Source organism: Chelmon rostratus, chromosome 4 (assembly GCF_017976325.1).
Source record: "Chelmon rostratus isolate fCheRos1 chromosome 4, fCheRos1.pri, whole genome shotgun sequence".
NCBI lineage: Eukaryota > Metazoa > Chordata > Actinopteri > Chaetodontiformes > Chaetodontidae > Chelmon > Chelmon rostratus.
In genome coordinates this window covers 20,240,640-20,268,488 of record NC_055661.1, presented here as the reverse complement: position 1 = coordinate 20,268,488, position 27,849 = coordinate 20,240,640, and the positions used below count along the sequence as shown (strand labels likewise).

Sequence of the window (27,849 nt, the reverse complement as noted above, 5' to 3'; positions counted from 1 at the left end):
CCGTGTAGAGAGCCGCCTTGCAGAGTTGAGTCTGGCCGGGAGAGGAATGCACCGGGATGCGGAGCAGCACCGACTGTAGGAAATCGACGCCACAACTCGCGCAGTATGGACAGTAATGATCCGTATTTACACCTCAGTAAGTACACCCCAGCGCTTTGCTCAGAGCCCGGTGTGCCTGTTGTGCTCGTGGCGAAGCTGCTGCGTTTTGTTGTGACTTTAGAGGAGAGAGCGTTTGTTTCATGGCGTCTTCTCTCCAGCCTGCCGAGCCGTGCGCGAAAAGCGTCCGCGGACTTTCAGCCGCCGCCTGCCGCCCGTCAGTCCGCTTGTTGTGCCTCTCTCTCCGCTAACAAGCGTTTCGTGACTGTGCCAATTGAAACGAAAGCTGCGGCCAATGCAAAAGTCAGGTGATCGCGGTTGTGCCGGTCAGGCAAGGTCAGAGGTTGGCACTTTAATTGCGCTTATGTAATTTATGGCGCTTGTCGCGCGTCTCTCGCTAAACTGTTTGAGACAGAAACGCAATTTATTGGTCTGGGATGGCCATCGGATCCAGAGAGAGACGCTTGAAACGGGCTTGAGGAATGGCGGATTTGCTCTGACGAACTAACTTGCTCTCGGTGGTAAAGAGTGTGAGAGCCGCCCCGGTCAGCGCTGTGGTTATAACCAGCTGAATGACAGCATGATGTGATTTTGCCCAGTAAAGCTGAACTCTGACTCATTGACTTTGCCCTTGAACCAGCTGATGGCTTTTTTCCCTCTCTATTATCGGGGTTTCTGTGGCAGCCTAAAATCCTCAGAGACATGGGAATGGCTTCTGCTCACTGTGGAGTTTGCAACATGTGGAACTCTCACTCACTCTCATCTGTGCACTCTCCTCCGTGCAGTTTGCAAGTGTCAGGCCTGTGTTTTTGTAAGGGAAACCTCTTTAAATGAGACTATCCGGACTGAAAGGCTTGTTCAGCTTCACCAAGTCACACATATGCATCATTTATCATGTGATTTCTCTCTCTCTCTCTCTCTCTCTCTCTCTCTCTCTCTCTCTCTTTGAGAGAGACATGCTCCTTGTCAAGCTGCTGTGGTACAAACATGCCATGTGCTTCTAAATCAGTGTCTTTTGTGAGGAGGGAAATGAGGGACAATTGTGTGGCATTGCGAGGAAACGAACACAACCAGCCTTTGAAGCCCCCCTTTACGTTATCGCAGATATCTCGGCACTGTTTGGAGGGGCTGAAAACCGCTTCCATAATGATTGTGGCCTCCAGGGGAGTGAGAGAGACATCTGGATGTGAGAGCATGTAGAGGGAAGCCCACAGTGTACAGAGGTAACAGAGCAGTCCCCCCAGGGCTACAGTCTTTCATGTCTGTCCTTAAAGACTTACTCTGATCAGACAGTAGAGGCATCCTAAGATTTATGCAGCTCAGGACAGCATCAGACCACGTTCAGCTGTTATTGATCTGTCATTATTATTATTATTATTTTTTGCACACTTGATGTGCAGCTTGCAATTGACACATTCTTTCTCTCTTAACTCCCAGTGTATTTCAGGGTTTATCCAATTGCATATGGAGAATTTCCATTCAAAAACCGCTCATTTTACAAAGAATTTGATCAATCTTGGTTTCGGTGGAGTTTTCTTGTCCCATTATGGTCCTACAGTAATGCTGCTGCAGCTTTCCCAGCCCACAAAGACTTATGTGGGCTGGGAGTACAGCAGAGTATTTGTAATTTTTGTGTTAAAAAAAAAAGAAAATATCATCCACCAGCAGCTGAACGCACTGATCCTTTAACAGAATCAGTTGAACTCTAGATGAAGGCAGTTTTTATCTTTTAGTGTATTTACATTCTAACAGTTGGTAGTGAAGCCACTGAGCTGTTTCTGAATGAGAGACACAAACACTGAGAGATCATTAAAGGAATAACTGTTCTTGTTTTTTATGTCTCTTGGCCCACAACATCAACAGCCCACACACCAAAGGCCCTAAACATCACTCATTTCTTGAATTACACACAATCACTCTCAAATGAATTTGCTCCCATTGGAATCTGTCATTCATGTGCGGTGTTGGTGTGTGAAGCAGCGTGAAGTCAAAAAAAACAGTCTGGCGTTTATGTGCGGATTGTTTCGTGATCCACTCAGCTTTTCCCAGACATGTTGTGTTTCAGCAGGTTTGATGCAGGCCTGCCCAAGGGCGTTAAGTAGAATCAGCATTTTTTTTCTCCGCTCGGCACTTCAGCATTTTTTATTTTCCGTCAGTGGAAGTGATTCTAGACCCGCTGACGGGCAGCCGCTCGCTGCTTTTGACAGCGAGAACGTTTTTTTTAGCTCGCAGTTGAGGGAAGTCGTGGCAGAAAGAAGAACGGGATGAGAGAGTGAAGGGAGCAAAACAAAGGGGAAGTGGGAGGCGGGGTTGAGGTGGGGTGAAGAAAGAGGTCACCCTAGTTGATGTGAGCTCTCATCACTTGCCAGGGGTCAATGATTCACCTCCCAGTGTGCACACACAGAGGCAGATAGAGGCGCGCACACACCCAGCCACACACCCCTACCGAAACTTCACAGCTGCAAATATGCAGACTTCATATATGCATAGCTTATTATGGAAAAATGTGACTGATATCATGTGACCTAAAGAATGCGAGTGGTATTATTTGACTGTGAAGTCCCGGCAGTATTAAACCTGCTCTCTAACGGCCGATCCCTGCACGGAGCATTCCCCCACCCACTCCTGCACAGCTAAATAAACCACACAGGTAGAGGGTGTGGCTCTCTGCAGGTATTTGCTCAAGAATTCTGTAGCTTGAGACCTGCGGTGCCCCAATGCAGACACGTGCATTAGCACACAACACGTACAATAGGTTGACTTCGAGGCGCTTTTGATTGAGCGTGTGTATTTATGTGTCAGAGTAAAAGAGTCTGCTTGACTTTGTGCGAGTGGGCGCTAATTGTGAGAGCAGGATGAGGGAAAAGAAGGGGCGTAAGGAGGCCATTCTCTGGGCTAATTGCCAGTAATTAGTCATTAGTGAAGAAGGTCAAAGCCTTGATTTAATTCCAGCTTTAATCAAGCAGAGAACCTTGAAAGGCCCACAGGCTGCAGCAGCGTTAGGTTATGAGATGCATATAGCTATTTCTTTGCTCATTATGCAGTAACAACATACATGCCACACATGGACGCACACGCTAATTTTCCAGTGAACATTATGTCTTACGCATCCCTCTGATCGTAAGCATCTGTCCATTTCGTTGTTTGTTTTAATTGATTCGTAAATTGCAAGGCGTGACAGCTGAACATATGCTTACATTTACATTAAATGTTGAATAAATTAGGCTCTCCTCCTAACGTCAGTGCAGAACAAATGCCACGCTTTTAACCTGCGCACACACGGAGCAGTAGCTGCTGATGGGCCTCTGAAAACAAAATTCTTGCCAGTCATCCCTGCTGCGATTTTTCACGGGGAAACACTGTTGTTTGCTTTATAAGATAAAGAAGTATTCAGATTCAAAATGTGTTCAACAAAATATGCCTGTTATATGTTGCTCAGTTGATATTATTGATGCATTTACACATAAGTGGAACTCATTTTAACTCCTTCATATACTGTTGGGTAGTTTAATCTGCACTCTAGTAATATATGGAAACTGATCATAGTTTAGTAGTTTAAAATTGTAATGTGAGAAATAACATCATCATAAATGTAGTGGAGTATAAAGTCGCAGATTAAGGAAATACCCAAGTAAAGTACAACCTCAAAACTGTACTGAAATACAGTACTTTGAGTAAATGTACTTAGTTACTTTCCACCACTGTGTATAGTTAAAAATACTCAGACAGAGCTGAAATGATTAGTTAATCAATCAGTTAAAATCTGCAGTAAATTAATCGTCAGCAATTTTGATAATTATTATTGAAGTTATCAAGAAACAACAGCAAACATCTGTTTCCAGCTTCTCAGATGTGGGTTCTTGGCTTCTCTCTGTTTTATATGAATAGAAACTGAGTGTCTCTTTGGGTTTTGGGATGTTGGCTGCACACAAAACCAAAAAACCAAAACATTTTTATACACTAACCAATAAAATTAACACAAACAGTCATTTATTACAGCATTATACCCGGAGTCAGTCCCAAAACAAGTACGTGATCAGACAGTTTAAGCACCGCGGAGCTCGTTAACATAATACATTAATCGGAATGGGATCAATGAGGCGAGATGCATGGCTCTGTAGAAGTTGGTTTGACTAACCAGGCAAAGAGTTCTTCGTGGCACTCTGTGCCCCACGGGAGCACAAATGGCAGCAACAGGTAACCGCTAAGTACATTAGATCTCATTAAACCTCTCCATTGAGAGACATAAAGAACATGCTGAAAACCTCGCTTGGCTATTTTGAGTGCCATTTTATTGCTCTGCCGCTGTCTCACACCCACAATTGCGAGCGTGTGCGCGTTAATACAACGCACAAGCACACGCAGCTGTTTGGAAAAAACATTATTTTTCTTCTTTTTACCTCTGCCGTTCCCTACAAATGTCCACTCATCAAAGCCTGATGTCCTGCCTGTTGTCAAAAATTGCTGCTGGCAAGGAAAGGAGGACATAAAGAGAAAACGGTCTCCTCTTGAGATCAGTTTAGTGGGCCAAACTGGCTGATCTGTCACTTCTCTGTTTCTCTGTCGAGCCTGTAAAAGACTTACAGTTTGTAAACACACGTATACTTGATGAGAAAATCATGATTAGATTATTAGAAGTTCAGACGTGTGCCCTAATTTCATGGGTGCCAATTATCCTTCTCCCATGTCTTCATTGTCCATGATACATCTATGAATGCTAATTATGGCTGTCAGGGTTAATTTGGCATGTTTTATGTGGGCCATGACACACTATTATAACACAGCATGCATTTAAGAAGGACTGTATTAATTTAGCTTCTCTCCGAGGGATTTGTTAGGTCTGAAAACAAGTTCTCCTCTCCGTCTCCGTCTCCGTCTCCGTCTTCCCTTCCTTTGGTGGCTGCTGAGTCTCTTGCCAGGTTACTGTCAGGGGATCTGGTTACTGGTGGCTATCCTTCAAGCACTGTATAGATATTTGATCCAGCCTCATGCAGGTGCACTGCACAAGAAAACCCTGTTGAGTCATAATAAAGTAAAATAGATGTACACATGCGAAAGCTTGAAGGGGAGAACCGGGTGAACATTTGATAGGGTGGCATGATAAATTAAAAGGAGCAGCTGCAGACTAAAATCAGTGCCAAGTTCACGTTTATTGGCTAGGGCAATTTTCTGGTGATAATCATATGACAAACGTCCATGGCCAAGAATGTATGCTGCCTCTGTTATTGCTGAACAAACTGAACTGTTGAACTGATCTTGCTGCCGTTTGTTTCACTGAAGGCATTTTCTTGCTATTGTTGAGAACTTTAATAGAAGATGTCTTGAAAGGGTCAAACCGAAGGCAGAATCCATCCCTGCAAGGCTTGTAGTTTATTTAGGTTCCCTTAGGGTTTGTCATGTATTGTTCCACTTTGCCTTTAAGTTATATTTCTGGCCTGTGTTTGCATCTGAGTTTCTGCTTTGCTTAGTGTTTGCTTGACCATCCTAGGGCACTGAAAAAGACAATTCCTGACTTCCTGGAATGCTATCACACTTGTTAAACACACAAACATGCTAACAATGTGCGCCCAGGCAACTCCACATGTCACAACAGTCCTGTTAAGTGTGCACGCTGGCACAGTTATTTCTTGGCATTAAAGGGAATTCCAGATGTTTTGAGGATGATAGAAGAGAAAATTCTTTAGCCTCCGGCCACTTCTTGTCACTTCCTTTTTCAGCGCTCACATCCCATTTGTGCCACCTACATATTAGACAGAAAGTCTGTGACTAATTTCCGGCAAAAGAGAACAAAGTGAGGAAATCTCGCTGACACGTGAAACTTCTATTGACTAGAAGAACATCAGTGTCGTACCGTCTTCCCATGCTCCCCACTCTTGATCCCTTTTAAGAGGGAGTAATTGGAAACTTCTGGTTGTACTGTACTCTTAAGACCCCCCTCCACCGTGACCCCCCTCCCTCCAAAGGCCCCCCACTCCCATCCCATGCCAGACACGCTGTTCTACCACTACAACAGGTGTCTCTGTGCAGATAGTTTTACCAACACGGCGAGAGAGAGACATGAGATGAGTGGGCGGTAGGAGAGCTGATTTGCGCCGCAGTCGGCCAGCAAACAGTTCCTGCGGGATTGATCTCTGGGGAAGGATAATCTGGGTAATCCTATAACCGCCGGCGGTGGACTCCGCCTCTTTGCTCTTCACTAACCCACCACCCCTCTTTACACGTCGACCCTTCCGTTCCTGCTCTGCCCTGAAAAGTGATTGGTTTTCAGACTATCTGCATCGTTTTTTTTCTGTTTGTCACCGAGTCAGCGCTTGAGTCTGAGTCCTGGTCCTGAGTGACTGGCGTCCTGCCAGCGCCACACTTGCACCTGAGGGCATGTGGCACCCCGTGGCATCGCCTGCAACCGGAGGCAGCCCTGGGAGGGAGATAGGTTATGGCCACTGTGAGTAGCAGCTTTTCTCTTGCCTGTGTGTGTGTGTTTGTTGTTGGAAATGCACAGATCAGAATCAGCCCTGGGATCGCATGTGGTGGGAGAGGTTGCCTGTCTGCACCACCGATGCACTAAAAGCTAGTGCTGCACAGATGCATTATGGTAATGCCTTTAATCCCTGTGCACTCTTTAAACAAGTTATTTTGAATTTCATTCCCCAGTGGGAGAAACCCGCAACTCGCAGGGCGAATTCATACGCGGAACCTCTCTGCATTTGTTGTGTGATCCTCACTGTGACACAGACTACATTTTGTTTGGGATTTTATCATTTTGATCTGATTTTAATATCTTATTGGCCCCTAACAGCTCAGCTCCTGCCTTTAAAGTCATTGGATCACTCTAACCAGTTGTGACAGGTACAAGGCTTTGCTGTTGCACGTTTCAATTGAAAGCTCGTGACTCACTTGAGGTCTCAGATGTGGTCAGCGGGGATGCCACTCAACTTAAAGGGGCGCTGCCGGCACTCTTTGCCTTGTCCTTCGCTATCTGTTTATCTCTCAACACTTGTCCCTTCCTATTAGCCCTCTCCATCCTGCTTTCCCTCTCTGCTTGTGTCTGCTGTCTGTCACCCTGCATCCTTCCATCAACGCTCGCTACGTATTTGTTTTCTGTTCCTCCTTCCTGTGCTTGAAGAGGTGTGGGAGGGGTTGATGTGAGTTCGCTTCCACACATACTGTAGGCAGCCTATTAACTGACTCACTGTGGCTACATGTGTAATGTGTAGATTGTAGAGGGCTGATTCTTTCCTCTAGTGTCCCTGAGAGAAGCATGTGACACTTGCTGAAAACCATGAAACGCTTCATTCATCCTCCAGGTCTGGGTTGGACTAAGGGAAGAGAATAGTGGACAAACTTCACAAAGCTTTTTCCACCCTCTGATCTTGAGCCTAGAGCACAGAAAGCACCAATTTTGATCCACCTGTACTGCATGTACATGATGTGATGATGATTAAAACCACAATACTCATTAGGTACTTTTGAGCCTCTATCTAGTCTTAGGAACAATTTGTTAAAAAATGCACTATGGTTTAATAAAAGCTAGAACATCGTACTAGAGGTTCTGCATGTTTCCGCATTAACTCAAGCCGTTCTAATGCACATTATGTCTTATGCACTACTTTGCAGAGACTTGCAGAGACATCCAAGAACTGTGTTATAAGAAAATAAACCTGCAAGACAAAGGAAATTAATACAATTGTGGTCTTATTCCAAACTAATTTTAGCCTCTGTGAATTGATATTCACATTGTGAGTGTAGAAGGTAAGAAATCAATCATAAATCGTAATATGCTTTGGATGATGATGATGATGGTGATGAGGATAAGCATATAATTTAGTATATACTGTTTGTAGTTAAAGAGCTAAAACGTATTTCGCCATGTGTGTCGGTCAACCCATCGCTCTGGTCCTGACTGAAATATCTCAACAGCTATTGGATGGATTGTTTTGATTATTTAGACTTTGGTGTCCCCCTCAGATGGATCCTGATAACTTTGGTGATCATCAAGCATTACCACCAGCCGCAGCTGTATTTTATATTTAACGCCAAGTATGTGCAATACTAAGATGGCGTGCATGGTAAATATTTAGCATGCTAAACATGCTAGCATCGTCTTGGTGAGCATGTTCGCTTTGGGACTTTAGTATTTAGCACATAAGTACAATACACAGCCTCTCAGAGTGGCTGCAGACTCTAGCACCGTAATCAAAAGCCACGTTTCCATTCAAAAATATTGCAAATGTTAATCGAATTTTCAGAAAGTCTGAAAAAGACAATGCAAATGAATGCATGTTCCCATCCACTATCGTTATGGGAGTATTAGGAATAGGCTCATCAAGACAATCAGCTGGTAGTGCCAACTCTCCAGTCGCCATTAAACTTTTGCAGAGGAAGAGCGCACGACTGGATTAAGCTCCAGCCAAACCTCAAACAATAGAATGTGGGAAACATAGTGGGAACGCTGCTTTGTGTTTTTTTCATGTGGTAGTTTGAGGAAGGTTACAGTCTCTTTTTCGCTCTGCACAAATCTGATGTTTTCATATGTCATTTCTCACTTTCTCCGTCAGTGTCTCCTCAGTGGGCGCTTACGTCGCTTGCTTTATGCTTTATGTGTGTCGTGACTGATTCGCTAAGTTTCCATCGCACTTTGTCACAGTTTGCTTTTGTGGATACGCCAATTTTTCTGCCCCAGCCATCTTTTTGGCTTTCCACTTGGGTTTTTTCAATTTGAAAATGCAAGTAAAAGAGTGGATAATGCAATCCAGTTGTGTATTTTTTTTTTTAAACCTGGGCCATATAGATCGTATTTCTTTTCAGATGCCACATTACCTGAAGACTAACATCGAGTTAACTGGAGCGACTGAGCTGGCTGTGTAGTCTGGCTGTCTTTCTAGGATCTGATCACAGGTCCAGAGGTCAGGTCACCCTGGTCACATTCACTGGGTCACAGCAAGAGATGAGTGGCTTAGTGGGAACTGTGTGCACATGAGTGTGTGTGCATGTGTGTGTGTTTTCATAGGTCATACCCATCTCAGTGTAGCCCTCTGTAAGAGCGGGAGAATACTTTTAGCAGCGGATGCTTCGGTTTGCGTCGGGCCTCTCAGCCCACCTGTTTGTTTGTTTTCCAGGACTGCTTGGTCAGCCTGTTCTGTCCGTCTGTGCAAGCGGACTTGTGTTATCTCTTGTTGTTTAAGTTCCAAACCTTTTTATCACTCGCAAAACAGTCTTTATCTTGTCCCTGTCTCAGCCCTGGCCTCTTCATCGATCCTTTGCCTCCCCGCTGGCAAGTCTGCGATGTTTGCGGATGTGAGGACGCACGGCAGCGGCAGCCCACGACATATGGGAAATACAGTATGAAGCGTAATTTGTGTTCATTAGGTTGACTTGGCGTTTTCTTTTGTTTGAAGCTGTGCTGTAGGGAAGCTGTAGAAAGGGTGGAGAGAGAAAGAGGGCAGAGTTAATTTATCTTCTTTTCAGGGAAATTGTGTGCGAGTTCACTACAGGGCAGAATTTCGGGTCAGGGAAGTTCATTAGCTTGTGTTGTCACAGCCGTATGCCTGTATGGGAAAAACTTTTTTCTCTTTCCCAGTGTTTTGAACAATAGAGGAGTGACTGCAACTGTAGCATCTGTTTTTTGAGTTAAGCTCCACCGGTATTATGGGCTATATTTAGTTTGGCTGTTTAACTTCAAAACAGCGGTCTGAAAATGGAACAGGTGTCCGTGAAGTAGCTTTGGACAGTTTATTTCTCAGTAGAGAACATCTTCATTTTCGGCAACCATTTGTATCTCCTGAAGCACAGCTGTGTATGAAAACACGGGGGCTTTTCTCGATCGATGATCTAATATTCTGAGCCAGGCGGAGAGATTAGGCGTGTGTGTTGGTGGGATCATGTGAGTTGGAGAGGGAAGCCGTTGCCGGAGCGGGACAGTGCCCTCCCCCATCCACCCATCGTCCCTTACATCCATCCGTCCATCCATTGGTCCCTTCCTTCCTCTCTGACTCTACCACCCCGCACCACCCCTCCCTCTCCATCCCCTCCTCCTCCTGCTCGGCCTCCCACCTTCTTGACAGCTGGCCTGCTGAGCTGCAGATACTTACCCGGGGATAAGAGGATTTACTGACACAATTGATCAGACATCAACCTCATTTAGCAAAGAAATGAATGTTTAAAGGGTGGTGATTTTGTGCTGGTGTGCGTGGAAGATTTGTCTGTTTTTTTTTCCTCTCTTTAAATGTGAAACACGACGAGTGTGTGTGTGTCAGATGAGGGTTTGTGGCTGGTGAGCTGGATTGGCAGTGGAGAGATTTCTTAATTACATGTCTGCTGTATCTAATGAGCTCCCCGGGCTGCCTGTCTGATTACTTTAGGATGCGTCCTGCTCTCTGTCATATGCTCACAGCACTGTCAGCCACAAATATGAGCATGAGCGCATGCCATACATACGCACAGAGGACAAGACGCTCACGGAGCAGGTATTAAACAGATCGATGCACACGCCGAGGATCCGTCCTCGTAGCGGCTAATCTGATGGATATTGAGGCTCGGGTTGTTGTTCAGGAGTGGATCTGGTGCTCCCACCCCCGTCACAAATCCCCACCGCTACCCCCCCCACTGCTATAAACTCCCAGTGCTGGTCTGCTCTCCAGACAGGAGATATTATTAGTTAGTGGGCCATGGGCTTATTGAATTACCACACAGTGGAGTGCTACATCCAGCCACTACCCAGTAATTAACAGTGAGGGATTTAGAGGGTTTGTGATGTTTCTTTAAACCTGTTGATCATTACATCAGCGTGATATATTTGTGGCTTTGGCACAAATGTTAGAATAAAATGTGGCTGGCCTGCGTAAATGATCATTGAGAGTGCACAGCAGCTGTTTGATGGCGATGATGATGTGATATTGTTTACACTGCAGCTGTTTCTGATTACTTGCTTGCACAGTGATACAGGACATACTGATTAAAGGATCATGTTTTAACCAGCTTCAATCCTATTTTTCCTTTTGAGCATATGCAGTGAAAATATACGAACAGTATATAGTGATATATAGTTTACTAATCAGTTCTAAGTGGGAAGATTATTTTCATTATTACTTAATCCGTCAATTTTTTATTTGACAGTTTTTTTTACTGCTTCCTATAAAATGCCAGGAAGAGGTGAAAAACGCTATTTCAGAATCAGGTTTAGTATCAGCTTTATTGGCCGATTATTAGTGTGCAAATACAAAGAATTTGACACTGGTTTAAACATGCACTTGCATGGGAAAACAGACACACAGCTCAATGGGGACAAAAGCCCAAAAAATAAATAAAAAAAATCAAAGCCCAACTTCACATTGATGGTTTTGTCTGACCGACAGTCTAAAGCCCCAGGATATTTAATTTGCAATGATATAAAACAGAGAAAAGCAGCAAATCCTAATATATGAGACCATGGAGGGACAGAATGGTTCTCAGTTTTGTTTAACCGTCGACCTCAGTGCTCGATAAATTACTAAAATAGTCAGCGTTTAATTTTCTGTTGCCGTCGTTCACTTGTTTTAGCGCTAGCTCACAGTATGTCTTGCACTTCCCGTTTGTCCAGCACTGTATGTGGTGCCATTATGTCCTCATACCATTTGTTTCAGTGCGGGTGCAGTAGGCTGTAGTATCGTACATATATTGTAGATGTTTTGCACACTTATTGGTGACTGTGAATGTATCACGTTAAGTGTAGATTTAAGGGACCGCCTGTCCCCAGTTCAGATCAAACTTTGGTGGTCTACCTGCTCGAATGATACACTTTGTTTTACGTCCCCTCTGTGCACTTATTTCTGAGAATGATCAGTGCAGCTGTGGTTTGCTGCAGATAGGGACTCTTTTGAACTTGGTTCAGGAGTTTGGCAACAGGCGACCTTTGATTTGCGGCGCCAGCGGTCAAAGGTGCCCTTCACTGCTCTGTCTGTTTGTTTGCTCTCAAATAGATGCTTGTGCCGCTGCAGCGCTCTATAGGTTTGCCGACAGGAAGCGCTGGAACTAAATCTGCATGGATTCTTGCGAGTTTCTTATGGTGGCTTTTCTTTTTTAAAGCCATCTATGAACAACCTCCCAGTGTTTGCTAGTGTCTCTCTCTGTTGTGCAACGTGTGAGAGACCTGTACATTCCAGAAGCTTCCTTGTATGGAGGTGATTTACATAGAATGGAGATGGAACAGCCGGTTGAGGCGGGTCATGCGAGGATAGGCCCCTTTGAGCCGCTCTGGGCCGATTTATGCTTCCTCCACTGAACATGTTGGCCTCCTTACAAACACACACACACAACAACACACAAAGCATGCTCAGCTCGCCGGCCATTCCCTTTCAGGCATCCCACCAGCTGACTGTCCATGTGCTTTTGTGCTCCCCTGTGTACTGCAGTTACTCGCAGGTCTGGACAAAATGCGGTCGACTTTGGTTTCGTCTCAAACGTGCAGCTTATGTTTTAGACAGTCATGTTGTAGGAATTTTGCACTTCATCAAGACAGAAACTGATGAGGCTTAAAATAGGACCGCATCTAATGACTACTTTTTGCTATTGGTCAATCTGTCTGTTGTCTTTAAAGTGGTTAATCTAGAAAATATTAGAAAAGTTTTCCCATCAGAAGTTTTCTGAGCTCAGTGTGACTGCTGTCCATCCAGCAGTCCAAAATCCAAAGATTTTCACTGTATAATGGTAGAAAACATCAGCCAGAAAAGCAGCAAATCCTCACGTTTGAAAAGATGGAGCCAGAGAACGCTGAGGAATAATCGTCAGTGCATTTTCAACTAATCGATTAATCGGCTATTCCCTGTATTGGTGGAGTGTGTGTGTTATTGATTGACACAGTGGTTTTGAGTTCTGGCCAGGGCTGCTGCCTTTCAAGCTAATGAGAAAGTGTAAACACACTTTGGCACAGAGGGCAAGAATATAAGCTTTGGCTCCCAGTTGTGAGTTAAATTTAAAACGATCAATATTAGAGGTTTGTCCCGGGTCCAAATGCATGTATGTGTCAACAGTGTAAAAACTGTGTGGAGGTTTTTGCCTTCAAGTGACTCCTAGTCTACCTCACCGATCTGTTTCAGATCTTCACACATGACGACCTGTATCTTGCCGTCTTCTGGGTCTGGCCTGGCCAATCATGTCGGTCTTGACGATCATGTGAGCACGTTGGCAGATTGTTGGCTGGAGTGACGATAGCCCCGTTACTATATCTCCTACTCAGCACTTCTAGAATAGAATAGGTCTTTACGAGCCCCGAAGGGAATTTGTCGTGCACATAAAGAGAGGGGCCAGTGCACAAAATCAGACACGGTACATGCTGTACAGTACTCTTCCATTACATAAGCTCATTATTTAGACAAATCGGCACTCCAGAAAGTTGGGAGTACACTCGTGCCATTGTAGGCTTTAGATGTAGGTAGAACATTTTTTTTGCATTGCAGGCTGCAGCATGCAGTTCGAGGAGTTTTGTGCTTTTTAAATGATATTTTACTGCAGTATAGCTGGTGTATCTGCTCAGCTCTGTGGGAGAGGGAGGGAGGCCCCGATACATATTTGCCTGCCAGGGATCGCTCATGGAGGGCTGGAGAAAGCGGGCGAGTGAGAGAGGGGGTGGAGGCTATAGTCTCAGTGCTAAACAGGAAGTTGCACAACATCTGTTCCTTGGCATTCAGAGAGCGAGTGAATGTCCAGCTGTGTGATTTAGAGTGTGTCTTCATGCAAGGAGTCCTGCATCCCGGCCGACAGTGTGACATTCCTCCCTGTTTCTCAATTCTTTGAAATCTGAAAGCAACTGTCTTGCATTACTCAAAGTTTCCATTTCCTTTAAATAGAGTTTATGCTTCTCATATCAAGTGGAGAAGAAACTAATGTGGGCTTAATCACTGCCAGAGGTTAAGTATCAGAGGAACATTTCAAAACGATTGCAAAGTATTTAGCAAGTTGTTCTTTCAGAAAACCCTGCGAATTGAAGTCTCTTAAGGAAACTTGACAGGCAGAAACAGCCCAAACACTATCTGTGAACATAAGCAATTATTCCTCAGAAGTAGACACCAAGAAACACGTCTTTGTAAACACAAAATGTTCCTGTGACAGACATCGCCTGCGGCTGAGCAGAGCTTCTGACTGTCCATGAATTTTATCTGGCAGTGTTGTATTATTATCATTTCCCTTAGATCAAATGAGGAAACGTAGCGTTAATCCTTATTTGTGGATTCCATAAGAAGAAACAGCTGCGGCAATTACAGAAAGGAGAATGACAGTGAGACACATGTGAAATTCAAATAAAGGACTGCACTGCAAAAAATCATCAAGTAAAAATATCTAGTCACAAGGAACCCACAGTGATCTTCATTGTAAACTTGAATATCATTGACAGTAGCTTTATTTGTATATCATGAGAGGATACAAGCTGAGATGTGTTGCTTTCACATAGTATCTCATTTCATGTTAGTGATTTACAGGCATACATGAAATTTCAATGGAAAAGCGCAAAAACATGTTGGGATAAAATCACTTTACATGTAAATAGGCTGTATTTTGGTTTTATTATATGTTTTATTGCTGTATTTGTGTGTATACATAATGAAACAAGAGGTTTTACAGTGTTGAGTTGTTCAATAATAACATTTTAAGTGGTTATCACTAAGGATTTAAACATTTTTACAGGCACCTGTGTCATTGTTCTTGTATTTTGGGTCACCTTCATACTTTGTCCAATTGATAAAAAGATGAAATCAAACTTACAGCTGAGTCTGTGGTGTAAAAAGCAGATTTTTTGGATAGCATATAGACAATTTAAAAGGCGCTAAACAAAGACAAAAATGAACGCAGAGAGAGTCTCTAATAGTGAACCAAAATAAACCTGGACTCCAGAGGGTTAAAAGTAGCCAGACTGAAAACAGGCACATTTGTCTGGATACAAAGAAATTCTGACTTCCACAAAACAGTTTTGTACTTGTCAGTGTTGATCAAACCACTTTATAATTCTGCTTTCAAGCATGAAGTTACTCAGAACTAGTAATAAAGATGTTTTAATATCTATTTTGGATAATTAAGACTGAAGATATTTAGACTTATTTAGTTTTTACTTTTTGCAATGTAAACAAAAGGGGAAGGTATAGAGGTCAAAAGCAATGTTCACCCTATATGTACTAATCAGGGTATGTCTCTGCATTACGCATCATTACTATTACAGGAAATCTCATAACAAAGTTCTGATCACCAACCAAAAAACATTTTGGAACTGTGGAACATGGAAAAGTACATTTAAACAAATGTCAGAACCAGGAAAACTTGTTTTTCTTGATAGTGCTGACCGCCTACAACGTATACTGACAAGTGCAATGATGACACATACATAGAGCTGAGGCTGAGAACTGGTGAAGTGGACCTTTGATTAGAGATCATGACATAAAACGAGCCTAAGAGTGAGACCACTAAGGTCCTTATGAAGGACTTTTCTTAAATCTAGCCTCCATGCAGAGCTGGAGCGCCTCTCCTTTAGATTTCAGGGTAATAAAAACAGTCACCTCGTGCTGCAGTTGAACTCCTGTGAGGTGAAATGATCAGAGCAGTTCGGAGCCAGACTCTGAAAATGTTCATTAAAGTCTTGTTATTAACATGTTTACAGATTTGTTGGCTAGAGAGACCAAACAAGCTCACTTCGCTTGCGTTGATATGGAATAGAGTTTCAAGTGATTGCATTGCTGTCTATTGGAAAAGACGTTTCCTGACAAACTGAATCATCTTTGAGAATGTCGATCAAGATGATGGATTGGGTGCTTTAGTGGAAAGTAAAGGACTTGTGGCGCCTGTGATGTAACCTACGGCAACAACAAAAAGCTTTGAGGTAGAAAAAAAATGACCTTTGCATCGTTAAAGAAACCAAAACACAGTTGCTGTTCTTCGCATGTGCCTCCTTCACACACACAAACACACAAGTGACATTTAACTAAGAACATTGGCATTGGGCACAGTATCACTCTGCATATTGGTGTGTGTGTGTGTGTGTGTGTGTAAAGCTCAGCATTTTTTTTAACATGCCACAGAGCATGGTTGGATGTTACCTGTACCACGCTGTGCACCTGTGTGGGAGCATCTGCATTCGTTGTGCTTCTCATTCCTGCGGGTTTTTCCTTTAATTAGTCAGAACGTGCACATTGCTATTTGCATTTCACGTCGATGACGACTGAATGTCCTCACAGCTACAGCACATGCATGAAATTACACACCACGCCCTGTTACCCAGATGACTGACAGCTTTTCTAAGTAGGTCGTCTATGTAAATGCCAGCCTGTCAGTTTACATCAATGGATGCAAAGCAAAGTCAGCACCCTGTGACCAAACTCAGGCAGGCTTCGCTCTGTTTAGCCTCAACACTGACGACATAAAGACATATTGCACTGATAGTCAACAATATATTCTTGGATTCTCTTGCTCGTTTAATCCATTAATACTTCACTGAACACGTGTCATTTTCCAATATACAGCATATTGTGTAATTATGTGGTGTATTTATTCTTAATTATAAGCTTCACAAAGACAGCACTAGTTATAATGAATGCATTATGTGAGGGGTAACGCAGTGTAAATCTCTTCATCTTGTGTCTCAGTCGTTTTAACACTCCATTCCTTCTTTTCCAGACTCTACGGGGCCAATGAGCACGGCCCACGCTCACCCCCCTCACATGGGTGGCGTGGTCGGCCACCCGTCCGTCATCAGCACCTCCAGGCCCTTGCCGTCCCCCATGTCCACCTTGGGCTCGCCAATGAACGGCCTGGCCTCGCCCTACCCCGTCATTACATCTTCTCTGGGCTCGCCCACCGTATCGCTGCCGTCCACACCCAACATGAACTTTGGACCTCTCAGCAGTCCCCAGGTGAGAAAATGTGTGGGTGTTTTGATGGTCATCAGATAGCTGTGGACATTGTCTTAAAAGGCTTCTTCTGCAGAGGGACTTCAGTGTAAACTTGAATATATCACTTGAAAATTGATTTTGGTGAAATTATTATTATTATTGTGCACTCCAGCTGTGATAAAATGTCATAAATCACCCTCCTCCGTTTCATGCCTTCTCAAAGCTTCCTCCGCAGTTAAAAAAGCCTTTAATATCCAGAGAGACACTTAAAAACACCCGACAAGCCGGTTTTAAACAGAATCCATGTATTTAAATGAGATTAACCTCCTATTTGTTGCTGCACGCTCCTCAGCTCCCAACTTCATCGTCTGAGGTTCAGATTCTTCCAAATCACTACCTTTGGCATCGTCCCTCGGCGTTAAACGATCATGTTCTTTGGTTGATCATGTGCCTCTCATTCTTGGAATCTCTGCCAGCAGACGGGAGGTTGAAGGTTAACCATATCCAATGTGTTTGGCTGGCATACTTTGGCTTTCCCCTCTCTCCCCTACCCTTCTACTGACCTTTAAACTTCTCGCCCTAAAGGTCATCCTTGAGTTCCATGTTACTGCTGTCATGCGAGGGGACTTAAGACGCAGGGCAACTATTGGCCCTTTAATGGATTACTGAGAGAAAGGAGGCAAAAAAGAGCAGCCCCCATTTTTTTCTGGATTTGCTCATTCTTCTTCCTGAGCATTAGTCCTCTTTTTTTTCACTCTTTCTCTTCTCCTGTCACCTTTCTCCGCCGCCCTCTGTCTCCTTTTTTAGCTCCATCTCGGTTATTATACCCAAGCTGTCCATGATCCTAACGCAGCTCCTTTCGCTGTGAGGCTGCGTCTTTTAGATCGAGTAAACAGCAGAAACACCCATAACGCTGCCCTTTCGCTGTCTGACACAAAACAACTTTCTTTAAGTGGACTGCAAACCCCACAAGGCTCAGTGCTCACACACACACACACAGAGTGCTTCAGAGGCTGGATGGAGGCCAGCGCCGCAGGCCACAGCAGACAATGATATACATTGGTTCAATCATAGTATGGATCTGTGCCTTCAGGGACAGTCAGGGTTGATATGATTGGATGGTGTAACCACCTTTTCGCTGCCCGCCAACAGCGGGTGATCAGGCCGCCAAGAGGTCACTGTGTCACCTAACGTCTCATGACAACTGTGTGAATGAGCAGCGCTGGACCGACAGAAGCAGAAGCAGATTCACTGTTATAACTGTACGCCTGTTCTAGTAATATTTATGTTTCCTGCTATCGTCTTGTACTTATCATCTCTCCCAAACAGTATTTTCAGATCATATAAATTACACGTATATTTACAAATATCATTGACTAAGTTGACTCTTAGTAAAGAATAAAATATTTTGTATTTTTTAGCTGATAATGTGACTATTTTACCGCACATTGGTTGTAAGCAAACCTATAAGACCAGAAAGAGAAAACCTTCAAAACTCAGATTTGGTTTTCAGTTATCATTCAGTCATGTTTTTTTTTTTTTTGCATTTAGGACTCCAACTGACAATGTTTTTCATGACTAAAAATGTGCTCATCGAAATTTCTCAAGGCCAGGTCGGCATATCTAGACTGCCTGTTTATCTGACCCACAATCAAAAATATGTTTAACTAAATATCAGAGAACACTAAGACAATTTAGAAGCTGGAACCAGTGATTTTGTGCCGTTTTTGCTCAGAAAATTATCAAATTTTGTTGTAGAAACAGCCCATTTTAAAGATGAAAGACTTTCTCTGAACGGTGGAGTCGCATGTCTGGGCCATGAAAGGCCCAAGTGAATCTTACATATATGAAGCAGCGTGTTCTTCATACCATGTGTTATATTAAGAATGTATGACGCATCAATAATCCATATGCAGTGCTTGTAGCCCTTTTCTACAGCGGTATGTTGTCTGTCTAAAGCAGCACGAATGTTGGAACAACTGTTTAAATGCGCTATAAGACTTATTTTTACAAGCCGTACATGTATAAGCTTAATTATTTGTGAAGCCAGTGTGCTGGAGAGGAATCGCTGCTCACCACTGACTCACATAAGCAAGTTTGCAAGGGGCTGAATGCTCATTTAAGTGTGACGGTCCGCCTTTGGGGCATCTATAGTGGGAGAAGGTGGCGCCGTAGAGAAGTAGTGAGTGCAAGGGAATCTGAATGGCAGGAAAAGAAATCTGTTGTATACTCTCCTGTGCTATGGGGTCACAGGCCCGGCTGCCATTAGAGGATATTCAGAAGAGAGTGCACATTGTAAATAAGTGATAGGAAGAGCCTGAGGTGACTGGGAAATGTCCTATATGTCACGCTGCATCAAATATATAGGACAGGAGGGCATATGTAGGTCAACTTTGTTTTTTCCACTCGGAGTGCAGATGTTTGCAGATAAACAACTAAACAAACAGAAATGCACAGCACAAATATGCATCCTGCTTGACGCTCATCAGTGGGAGCGGGTCAAAGGGCACACAGATGATAAGAGTGAGAGAAAAATAGAGGAAGATGCGTAGAAGGCAAAGGAGGCAGGACTTGTCAACCCTCATTGAAGAGTTTCATTGGCTCTGCGGAGCGGTGGGGAGTGCCAGCTGTTTTAATCTCAGGGTTGCTCACACCTTTATGTCTCACAGGGTGCCTTGAGGTCACATTTGAGATGTTTTAATGTGTCACTGCATCTGATTCACTCTAATCAAGCTGATAACTAATAAAAAAAAAGAAAATTTGGACTGATGTAACAAATTGCGTGTTGCTTAGATGTTTTAATGTCATAACAGTTCAAAATTTCACTCCTCAGAAAGTGGAAGACCCTACACATGAGTGCCCTCTGCTGTTCATCTCTGAGGACTGCACTTGTGGCACACGTGACTCCTCTCACAGGCCTCCCCCCCTGTCAACAAACATTAAAAAACCTGTATGACAAGCCTCAGACAGAAGCTGCAGCCCCACCCACTAACTGAGCATGTGATCGCACCCTGAGACACTTTCACAATAAAGCGTGTGGGTGGGGAGGAAAAAAAAAATAGCATGGGTGAGCGGAAGACAACATGAGAAAATAGAGGAAGGGGGAGAGTGTCATGAGACGGCCTAACACTTTTCACTCTTACTTCCCCTCGGCTTCCTCCTCCACACCGTTTTGCTCGTTCAGTTCTGGCCAGCTCGGCTTCAACTCTTTGTCTTTGCTCTTCCTGTTGCCCTCAGATGAATTCTATGAACAGTGTCAGCAGCTCAGAGGACATCAAGCCTCCGCCGGGCCTACAGAACCTGGGAAACATCAACTACCAGTGCACGAGCCCCGGGGGAATGTCAAAGCACATCTGCTCCATTTGCGGGGACCGCTCCTCAGGTAATGTTAAAGGGTGAGGATGTGGGGAGAGGCACGGGCAAAGAAATTTACACTCCCACCCACCACAAACATCGGCACCTAGATAACTGAAGGGAAGATAACAAAGAGACTGATTTCGAGGTTGCTTGTTTGGCATTTTGTCAGGTTTATATCTTCAGATTCACTGCAACATGTTTAAAAGAGAGGCTTTGTGTTAGAGTTCTGAAATAAATAAGGCGAGACAAGCCTTTTTTTTCTAACATTAGTCTCATGCCTTGTTCACCAGTGTTTCCCCAACACAGTTAGCCTTTGATTTCCTTTGCATCTTTTGGCCACGCATTCCTCCATGTCAAACATCGGAGCCAAACCACTGCTGCAATTTGGCGAGAGGAGGCTTCATTAACATTCAATGCTATCAATACTAAAACTCTGGAGGATGTAGCATCCTGAGTCATCCATCTGCTGTTCTGACACGCTGCCAACCAGCTTTTTCAATAATGTGTTCAGTTGCTTGGAAATGGATGCGCCAAAAACCGCTGTTAAACCCCTTCTGAAAAAAAAGCACCCAATATTAGATAATGACAGACTGATATCTAATATACTTTTATTGGAAAAAAGTATTGAGAAAGCTGCTTTGATTCAACTTTCATCTTTGAGATGTGCATATCCTTTTGGACATAGACCACATCACAGCGCTGAGGCTGCACTGATAAAGGTGTTAACCAACATTCGTCTAAGGCACAACACCAGTTTTCATGGTGCTTGATCTTTCGATGCGTTGGACCATTAAACACATATTGACGGACTGGGCTGATCTTCTGGTACAGTCCTCAGATGGTTCACATCATATCTCGAAGGCAGACGCTATGTTGTGGCAGTTGATGATGACCTAAACCAGCATTTTATCATCTCAGACAAACAGGAAGAATTAGAGGTCTAGTGTCCAGACAAGAGAAGAGACTCATTCATGCACTTATTGTCATCAGGGTCACTATAGTAACGGTCTCTTGTCTGGCCTTCCCAACAAGACCTTTAGATAAGTTCAGCTAATGCAGACCGCTGCTGCCAAAGTACTAACAAGACTTATTACATCACTCCTGTCCTTAAATCTCTTCACTGGCTTCCAGTAGCTTATAGAAAGGGTTTTTAAGTGCTGCTGCTAGTTCATGGATCGCTCAGTGATCTCAGGCCAACATACATATCTCGTCTCCTTGAAAAATATAAACCCAGTAGGATCCTTAGACGTTTAGGCAGCAGTTGAGGGGTAGCAACTCGAGTCAGAACAAAAGAGGCTGAAGCTGATTTTAGCCACAATGCCGCACACAGATGGAGGCAGCTTCCTGGAGATCTCAACCCCAACCCAACCGCTTTCAAATCTAATTGAAAGACTCTGCTGTTCTGCTTCGCCTTTGATTGATTCATTTCTTGCTTTTATTTCCTGAGTTGCGTTTGGGCCGACTTACACCTTAATACTGCACTGTAACTCTGTATTCCTGATCTGTTTGCATTCTATTTCATTTTCTCAATTCCAACTTAATTGATTTTTTATGGTTTTTATGGCTTATTGTTTCTGAATGTCGTTCTGACGCTTTGCTTTGCCTGTGTGACTCTTGCCTCTGTGTTTGAAATGTGTGTGATTCCAAAGATGTTCCCAAATACAGTTTAAAGTCTGCATGCCAACCTCTTATGTATTCATTGATAGAGTCATATTGCTGCCTCAGAGCGGTACTGATGTTGTGGACTCTGTTTCCACAGGAAAGCACTACGGCGTGTACAGCTGCGAGGGATGCAAAGGCTTCTTCAAGAGGACCGTCCGTAAAGATCTCACCTACACGTGTCGAGACAACAAGGAGTGCCTGATCGACAAGCGCCAGCGAAACCGCTGCCAATACTGTCGCTACCAAAAGTGCCTGGCCATGGGCATGAAGAGGGAAGGTTTGTGTGCGTGTGTGTGTGTGTGTGCGTGCTTAAGCGTACGCGTGGGCATACGCTTCAGGCTTGTGTTCTTTAATACCTTCAACGCCACAAAATCGTCATTACAAATGCATGTTGTGGGGATAAGCAGCGTTCAACCCTGCAGAAATGGATTTTAAATTCTACTCAAGTTTCCAAAAAAATGCCAAACTTGTGAGGCTGAACTCTGGAGGGAATGTGTGTAACGCCGTGCACATCACATCTTAAAGTTTCTGTTTGATGTTCCAAAGAGTTTGATGCGCAGGCATAAATAACCTGAATATTTCACTGAACTCACTGAAGGTTTCAGTGCTGGAATAAGCCGATAGTGGCATGATACGGGATAAGTGAAGCTGCTAAGCTAAAGAGATGTTGAAGGAAAATATTCAGTTTAGGTCTTAAAGAATAATTTCTTTTATTTATAGAAAAGTAATCAGCAACTGTTTTGATAATCAGTTATTTTATGTGATTTTTCAAGCAAACTGCCGAACGTTCCCTTTTTGCAGCCTCTTAAGTGTGAGGCTTTGTTGCTTTTCTTCACTTCTCTGATAATAAACTGAATATCTGTAGGTTTTGGAAAACTGATTTTTGGGATCATCATCTTGGGCTTTCCGAAGTGGTTTGGGGAATTCTTGACAATTTTCGGACTTTTTATCGTCTGCTGCTCATAATCAATCTGTAGAGCTCAGAGTCTCTCTTAATGTCATCCAGTGTTGAGTTCATATTAGTGATATTATGGTTTTGTTGATATGAAATCCAGGACCATAAGTATGGGGGGTTTGATCTAAACTTTGTGTGTTTGTGTGTGTGTCCAGCGGTGCAGGAGGAGAGACAGCGTGGGAAGGAGCGGGGGGAGAGCGAGGTGGAATCCACCAGCAGCTTCAACGAGGAAATGCCTGTGGACAAGATCCTGGATGCCGAGCTGGCCGTGGAGCCCAAAACGGAGACGTACAGTGACGGCAGCCCCAGCAACTCAGTAAGAACCACACACACCTATCGAGAGGCTGAGGTGGCACCTAACAGGTGGGGGAACTTTGTTATGTAGGCGGTCAGAAAATATGAACCCAGCTGAGTAAAGAAGCTCTCCGCTGTTGAGAAGCTGAATGATGGACTACGATCTGTCCAAGTGTCAGGAAAAACATTTTTTTTTGCGATTGGTTAGCTAATCAAAGATAAATAACACAAGCGGAGCAGTTTTTGGGACTGAATCCAGGCTCCAGTGTTGCTCCATAATTGAATCAATCTACTGTAAGTGCGCTGTTTGCTGAGGTCTGTTTGAGTTTTCTACCATGCAGCTTTTATTGCAGTATTTGACTTGAGCATCGCAGTAAAGCCCTCCGAGATCTCAGACAAACACTTAGAAGTCAGTAAATTAACAGTGAAGTTGACGCTGAGTTGCCAGCTTATTGGATACACCTCTTCAACCTCATGTAACAACAGCTCCGAAATAAATCCATCCACCCAGAGCTCACAACTTTCACCTTTGGTGGTGGTGATGCATCCAAAAGCTTAATAATTTCTGCGGCTGTACCTAAGTTACATTGCATTATATTGTAAGCTGATTCCAATGTTGTAATCTTTCTTTCCTTTTGTGTATATAAACTTCAGAGATGTATTAAAATGTTCACGAGTCTTGAGAGGAAACTGTCGGCTGACAGAGCACCCAAGAATAGCCAGCAGCTGCACCTGCTCGCCAACTGCTGTCAGACGAGTTTAGATGTCACTGAATTAGTTTACGAGCGCAGTTATTGACTTGTTTTGTTCCTCTCCAGACCAACGACCCCGTCACCAATATCTGCCAGGCAGCGGACAAGCAGCTCTTCACCTTGGTGGAGTGGGCCAAAAGGATCCCGCACTTCTCCGAACTCCCCCTCGATGACCAGGTCATCCTGCTACGAGCAGGTAGTCACACACACACACACACACACACACACACACACACACATGGCTGTGCTTTCGTCCCATGCAATGTCCACCTAAGAGGACATTACATTGACTTACATTCATTTCCTGGAGTCTCACCCTGACCCTACTTACTATTGGCCTAATTCCAACCCTAACCTTAGCCCCAGTCTGCATCCTGACATTTAATGATTTACCTTGTGGGGACTTGAGTTCTGTCCTCAAAAGGAAGGAGAGTCCCCACAATGTGACTGTGTAAACTGATTTATGCCCCCCACAACATGAGTAATACACACACACACATAAACGCACACACAGGGCAGTTATTCATCCCCAGGCAGGCAGTCTATTTAAGTCTTTTACATTTGCTCAACACATTTCTGCCATCTAGTTTAATGGAGCAGTGAAACCAAATATAACTGGACTACTTGCCAAGTCCCACCAGCACGCCGCACCAGAGCTGACCTCTGCTGGTGAGAGATTTCACTCGCAGGTCTGAATGAGGAAGCGAAGGGGCCACACACCAGACCCAATAAGAATCTTTGCAGCTTTAAGCAAAACAGGGGCAGCCTGGCGAACCACGGAAATCATGTTATACATGATTTACACAAACTGGAGGAGGAAGGGATAAAGGGACGGAGTGCTCATGTTTTCTTCTCTTTTTTTGCACCCAGGCTGGAACGAGCTCCTCATCGCCTCCTTCTCGCACCGCTCGGTCACGGTAAAAGACGGTATCCTGTTGGCGACGGGCCTCCACGTCCACAGAAGCAGCGCCCACAGTGCTGGAGTGGGCTCCATCTTTGATAGGTGGGTAGCATTCAAAGTGTCTTTTAAAGTGAGGTCGGCCACCAGGGCATGTCCTCATGACGTCAGGCTCATTTTATTTTCGTCACAACACAGAAATATTGAGAGGGCAGTATATCAAAGAAAAGATGCAAAATTAAAATTAAATAATGAAGTAGTAAGGCTGCTTAATCGTTTAAAATAATAAGAAACGGGGCAAAGTTTACGTTTTGGGATTTTGGTTGGTTAGCCTTCAAAACTCTCTAACGTTAATCGTTTGATCTCCTGCAGAGTCCTGACAGAGTTGGTCTCCAAAATGAAGGACATGCAGATGGACAAGACGGAGCTCGGCTGCCTGCGCGCCATCGTCCTCTTCAACCCCGGTCAGCCCAGCCTCCAGCTTTTCCCAGTAAACGCACTGGGGCTTTGCGGTGTCGTGGATTCAGTGTTGTATCAGCGTCACGCTCGGCCTGACTGTGGCTCTGTGTTCGTTTCAGATGCAAAAGGGCTTTCGAACCCACCGGAGGTTGAGGGGCTGAGGGAAAAAGTTTACGCCTCGCTGGAGTCGTACACGAAACAGAAATACCCAGACCAGCCTGGCAGGTAGGACACGCATAGCATTACAGCATCAATCGATATCCAACGCCATTATTTAATTGCGGCTGTATGGTTGTACGTAGCAATGAAGAGTGCAGATTACTTTACCGCACAGCTCTCACATGACTTAAACACTTGGACTTGCATTAGATGTAAAAGGATACACACAGGAAGTGTTACGGCTGATAGAAAATGGTTGCAAGTGATTCTTTTTATTTACTGCTGGGAGCTGAATCCACAGGTGATGTGGAGAAACGGCCGACGCTGTCAGCTTATTTCAACTGAGGACTCCCACAAGTGTAATTGGCAGCAAATCACAAAAAATTAAATAACAAATTAAATATTACCTGATTGGAAAAAACAGACAAATTCTTAGATTCAAAAATTCACTGAAATAGAGAGATTTTAAGTATTTAGTAAATTATACTTTAACATTGTGACTACAAGTACTCATTCTGTTTCAGGAGGAGGCTTAAACTACAGATGCATTCAATGTACGCAGGATTTTAAAGTTGTATGTGGATCTAGGTCCAACTAAATGCACTATTCAGGGGTGGATATTCATGTGGCAGCAAGATGGTGGCATGTAGACTTTACGGATGGCAGAAATACATATATGTTGATTTAATGCGCGAGGAATGCTACCACAGGTCATTCATCTTGATGGCTGTCACACTGTTTAACTCGAGCATCATTTAATGCAGCACTTTTCTCCCTCTCGATAAAGTCTTATCTTATCTTAACTTTTACATTACATATATCAATTTGCTTGGAAAAGCCCCCAAATGAAGATATTTGAACTCAGAAACATTACATTTTTAAACACAGTTAAAGCATTGAACAGAAATATCATTAGAAGTCAATACATTGTTTTATTTAAAAATGTTCCAACATTTTGCTGAATACCATGCATTTCTTTTATTCTTTAATTGTTTTTATTCTTTTATTGAACACCAGACAGTCACTTAGCTAAAAATCTGTCCAGAACACAGATCATTAAATTTTATGTGTTAATTATCATTTTTTTAACATGTTATTTTTAAAATTAATCTGAATTAACCTATTAAATTAAATGTAACATTTAAAGTGATCAGTAATTATGTCAATGCATGTTTCTTTAAGGGTTTTTCCATCAAAATCTAAGTGTCTTGCTAGACTTCATACAATTTTATGCATTTTAATGGTCAACACTTTCATGATTTTCTACATAACAGAAAACGATGATGGCACTTCTGTCCATCCCTTTTGGCAGGTTCGCCAAGCTGCTGCTCCGCCTGCCCGCCCTACGCTCCATCGGCCTCAAGTGTCTGGAGCATCTGTTCTTCTTCAAGCTGATTGGGGACACGCCTATCGACACCTTCCTGATGGAGATGCTGGAGGCTCCGCATCAGATCACATGACACCAGTCCCCCCCCTCCCCCCTGTATATACTCCCACATTGTCAGCGATATGAAGATGGAATTTAAAAAAAAAGACTTGATTCAAATTGTAAAACAGCATATTTTGTACCTAGCAAAGCGTTGTAATTAAAATTGAATAAAAGGTATTTTGAGGTCGTGGGTGGGGTGCAGCGACGAGACGGAGGATCGAGAACACTGTCAAGAGGAATTCTGATAGAACTGTAAACAGATTACTTTTGTAAATAGATAATTTCAGGTGTCCGTTTTAAAAGCAACCCAATGCAATTTGAAAAAGAATCATATTTTATTCAAAGAGGAATTGTATAAAAACAGAAACCATCCTTGCATTTCTTAAAACACATTTGAGAATTCTTACAGAATAAAGTTATTTAAAAATTTATCTGAAATGTCTTGTTTCTGCTGTCTTATTTTGACTTTTTGTATCTTATTAAACTGCATCACAGTTGAGTTTTGCCATTCTGATGCCTTTAAAATCCAAATTATTTTTTTTACTTTTGATCCTTGATAATCTGAAACTGCATTTTATGATGTGACCAAAACAAAACAAGGGATTTTCTTTAATCGTGTGTGTATTTCACCTGAAATATATCTGCCATCAGCTCATTTACTCATCACATTTGATGTACTTCATTTTTTTCTGTTTTAATATCACAGACAAATGCAGCCCAGAAATATTTCCTATGTTGAGTGAAAATTTGACCTTACATCTCAGGTTTTGTGGATGCCACAACCGTTGTCCCCTCTTTGCAGTTCTGGCTGTCGGCCACCAGATGGCGTCTGCAGAATGTAAACGCAATAACACCCCGCTTGGGTGCATGGTTATGCTTTACTCCCCATTACAAAGATGTGTGATGGTGTAAAGGCCGGTGGTGGAGAAGTCACAGGCAGC

General features: G+C 43.5%; 1 protein-coding gene across 2 annotated transcripts; it reads left to right on the top strand.

The window, feature by feature from the left end:
* rxrgb (retinoid X receptor, gamma b) lies at window positions 1–27,334 on the top strand. 2 transcript variants are annotated; one of them, XM_041934656.1, is made up of 11 exons: window positions 51–136; window positions 6,401–6,538; window positions 16,729–16,964; window positions 20,181–20,325; window positions 22,060–22,239; window positions 23,073–23,233; window positions 24,030–24,159; window positions 24,834–24,966; window positions 25,234–25,325; window positions 25,440–25,545; window positions 26,792–27,334. In XM_041934656.1, the coding sequence occupies exons 2-11, from the start codon at window positions 6,472–6,474 to the stop codon at window positions 26,937–26,939; spliced, it is 1,398 nt and encodes a 465-aa protein (XP_041790590.1). In that variant the 5' UTR covers window positions 51–136; window positions 6,401–6,471; the 3' UTR covers window positions 26,940–27,334. The 2 variants fall into 2 exon arrangements, with proteins under 2 accessions (XP_041790591.1, XP_041790590.1); XM_041934657.1 differs by lacking the exon at window positions 6,401–6,538 and having other exon boundaries at window positions 1–136.
* The last annotated feature ends 515 nt before the right edge of the window (window positions 27,335–27,849 follow it).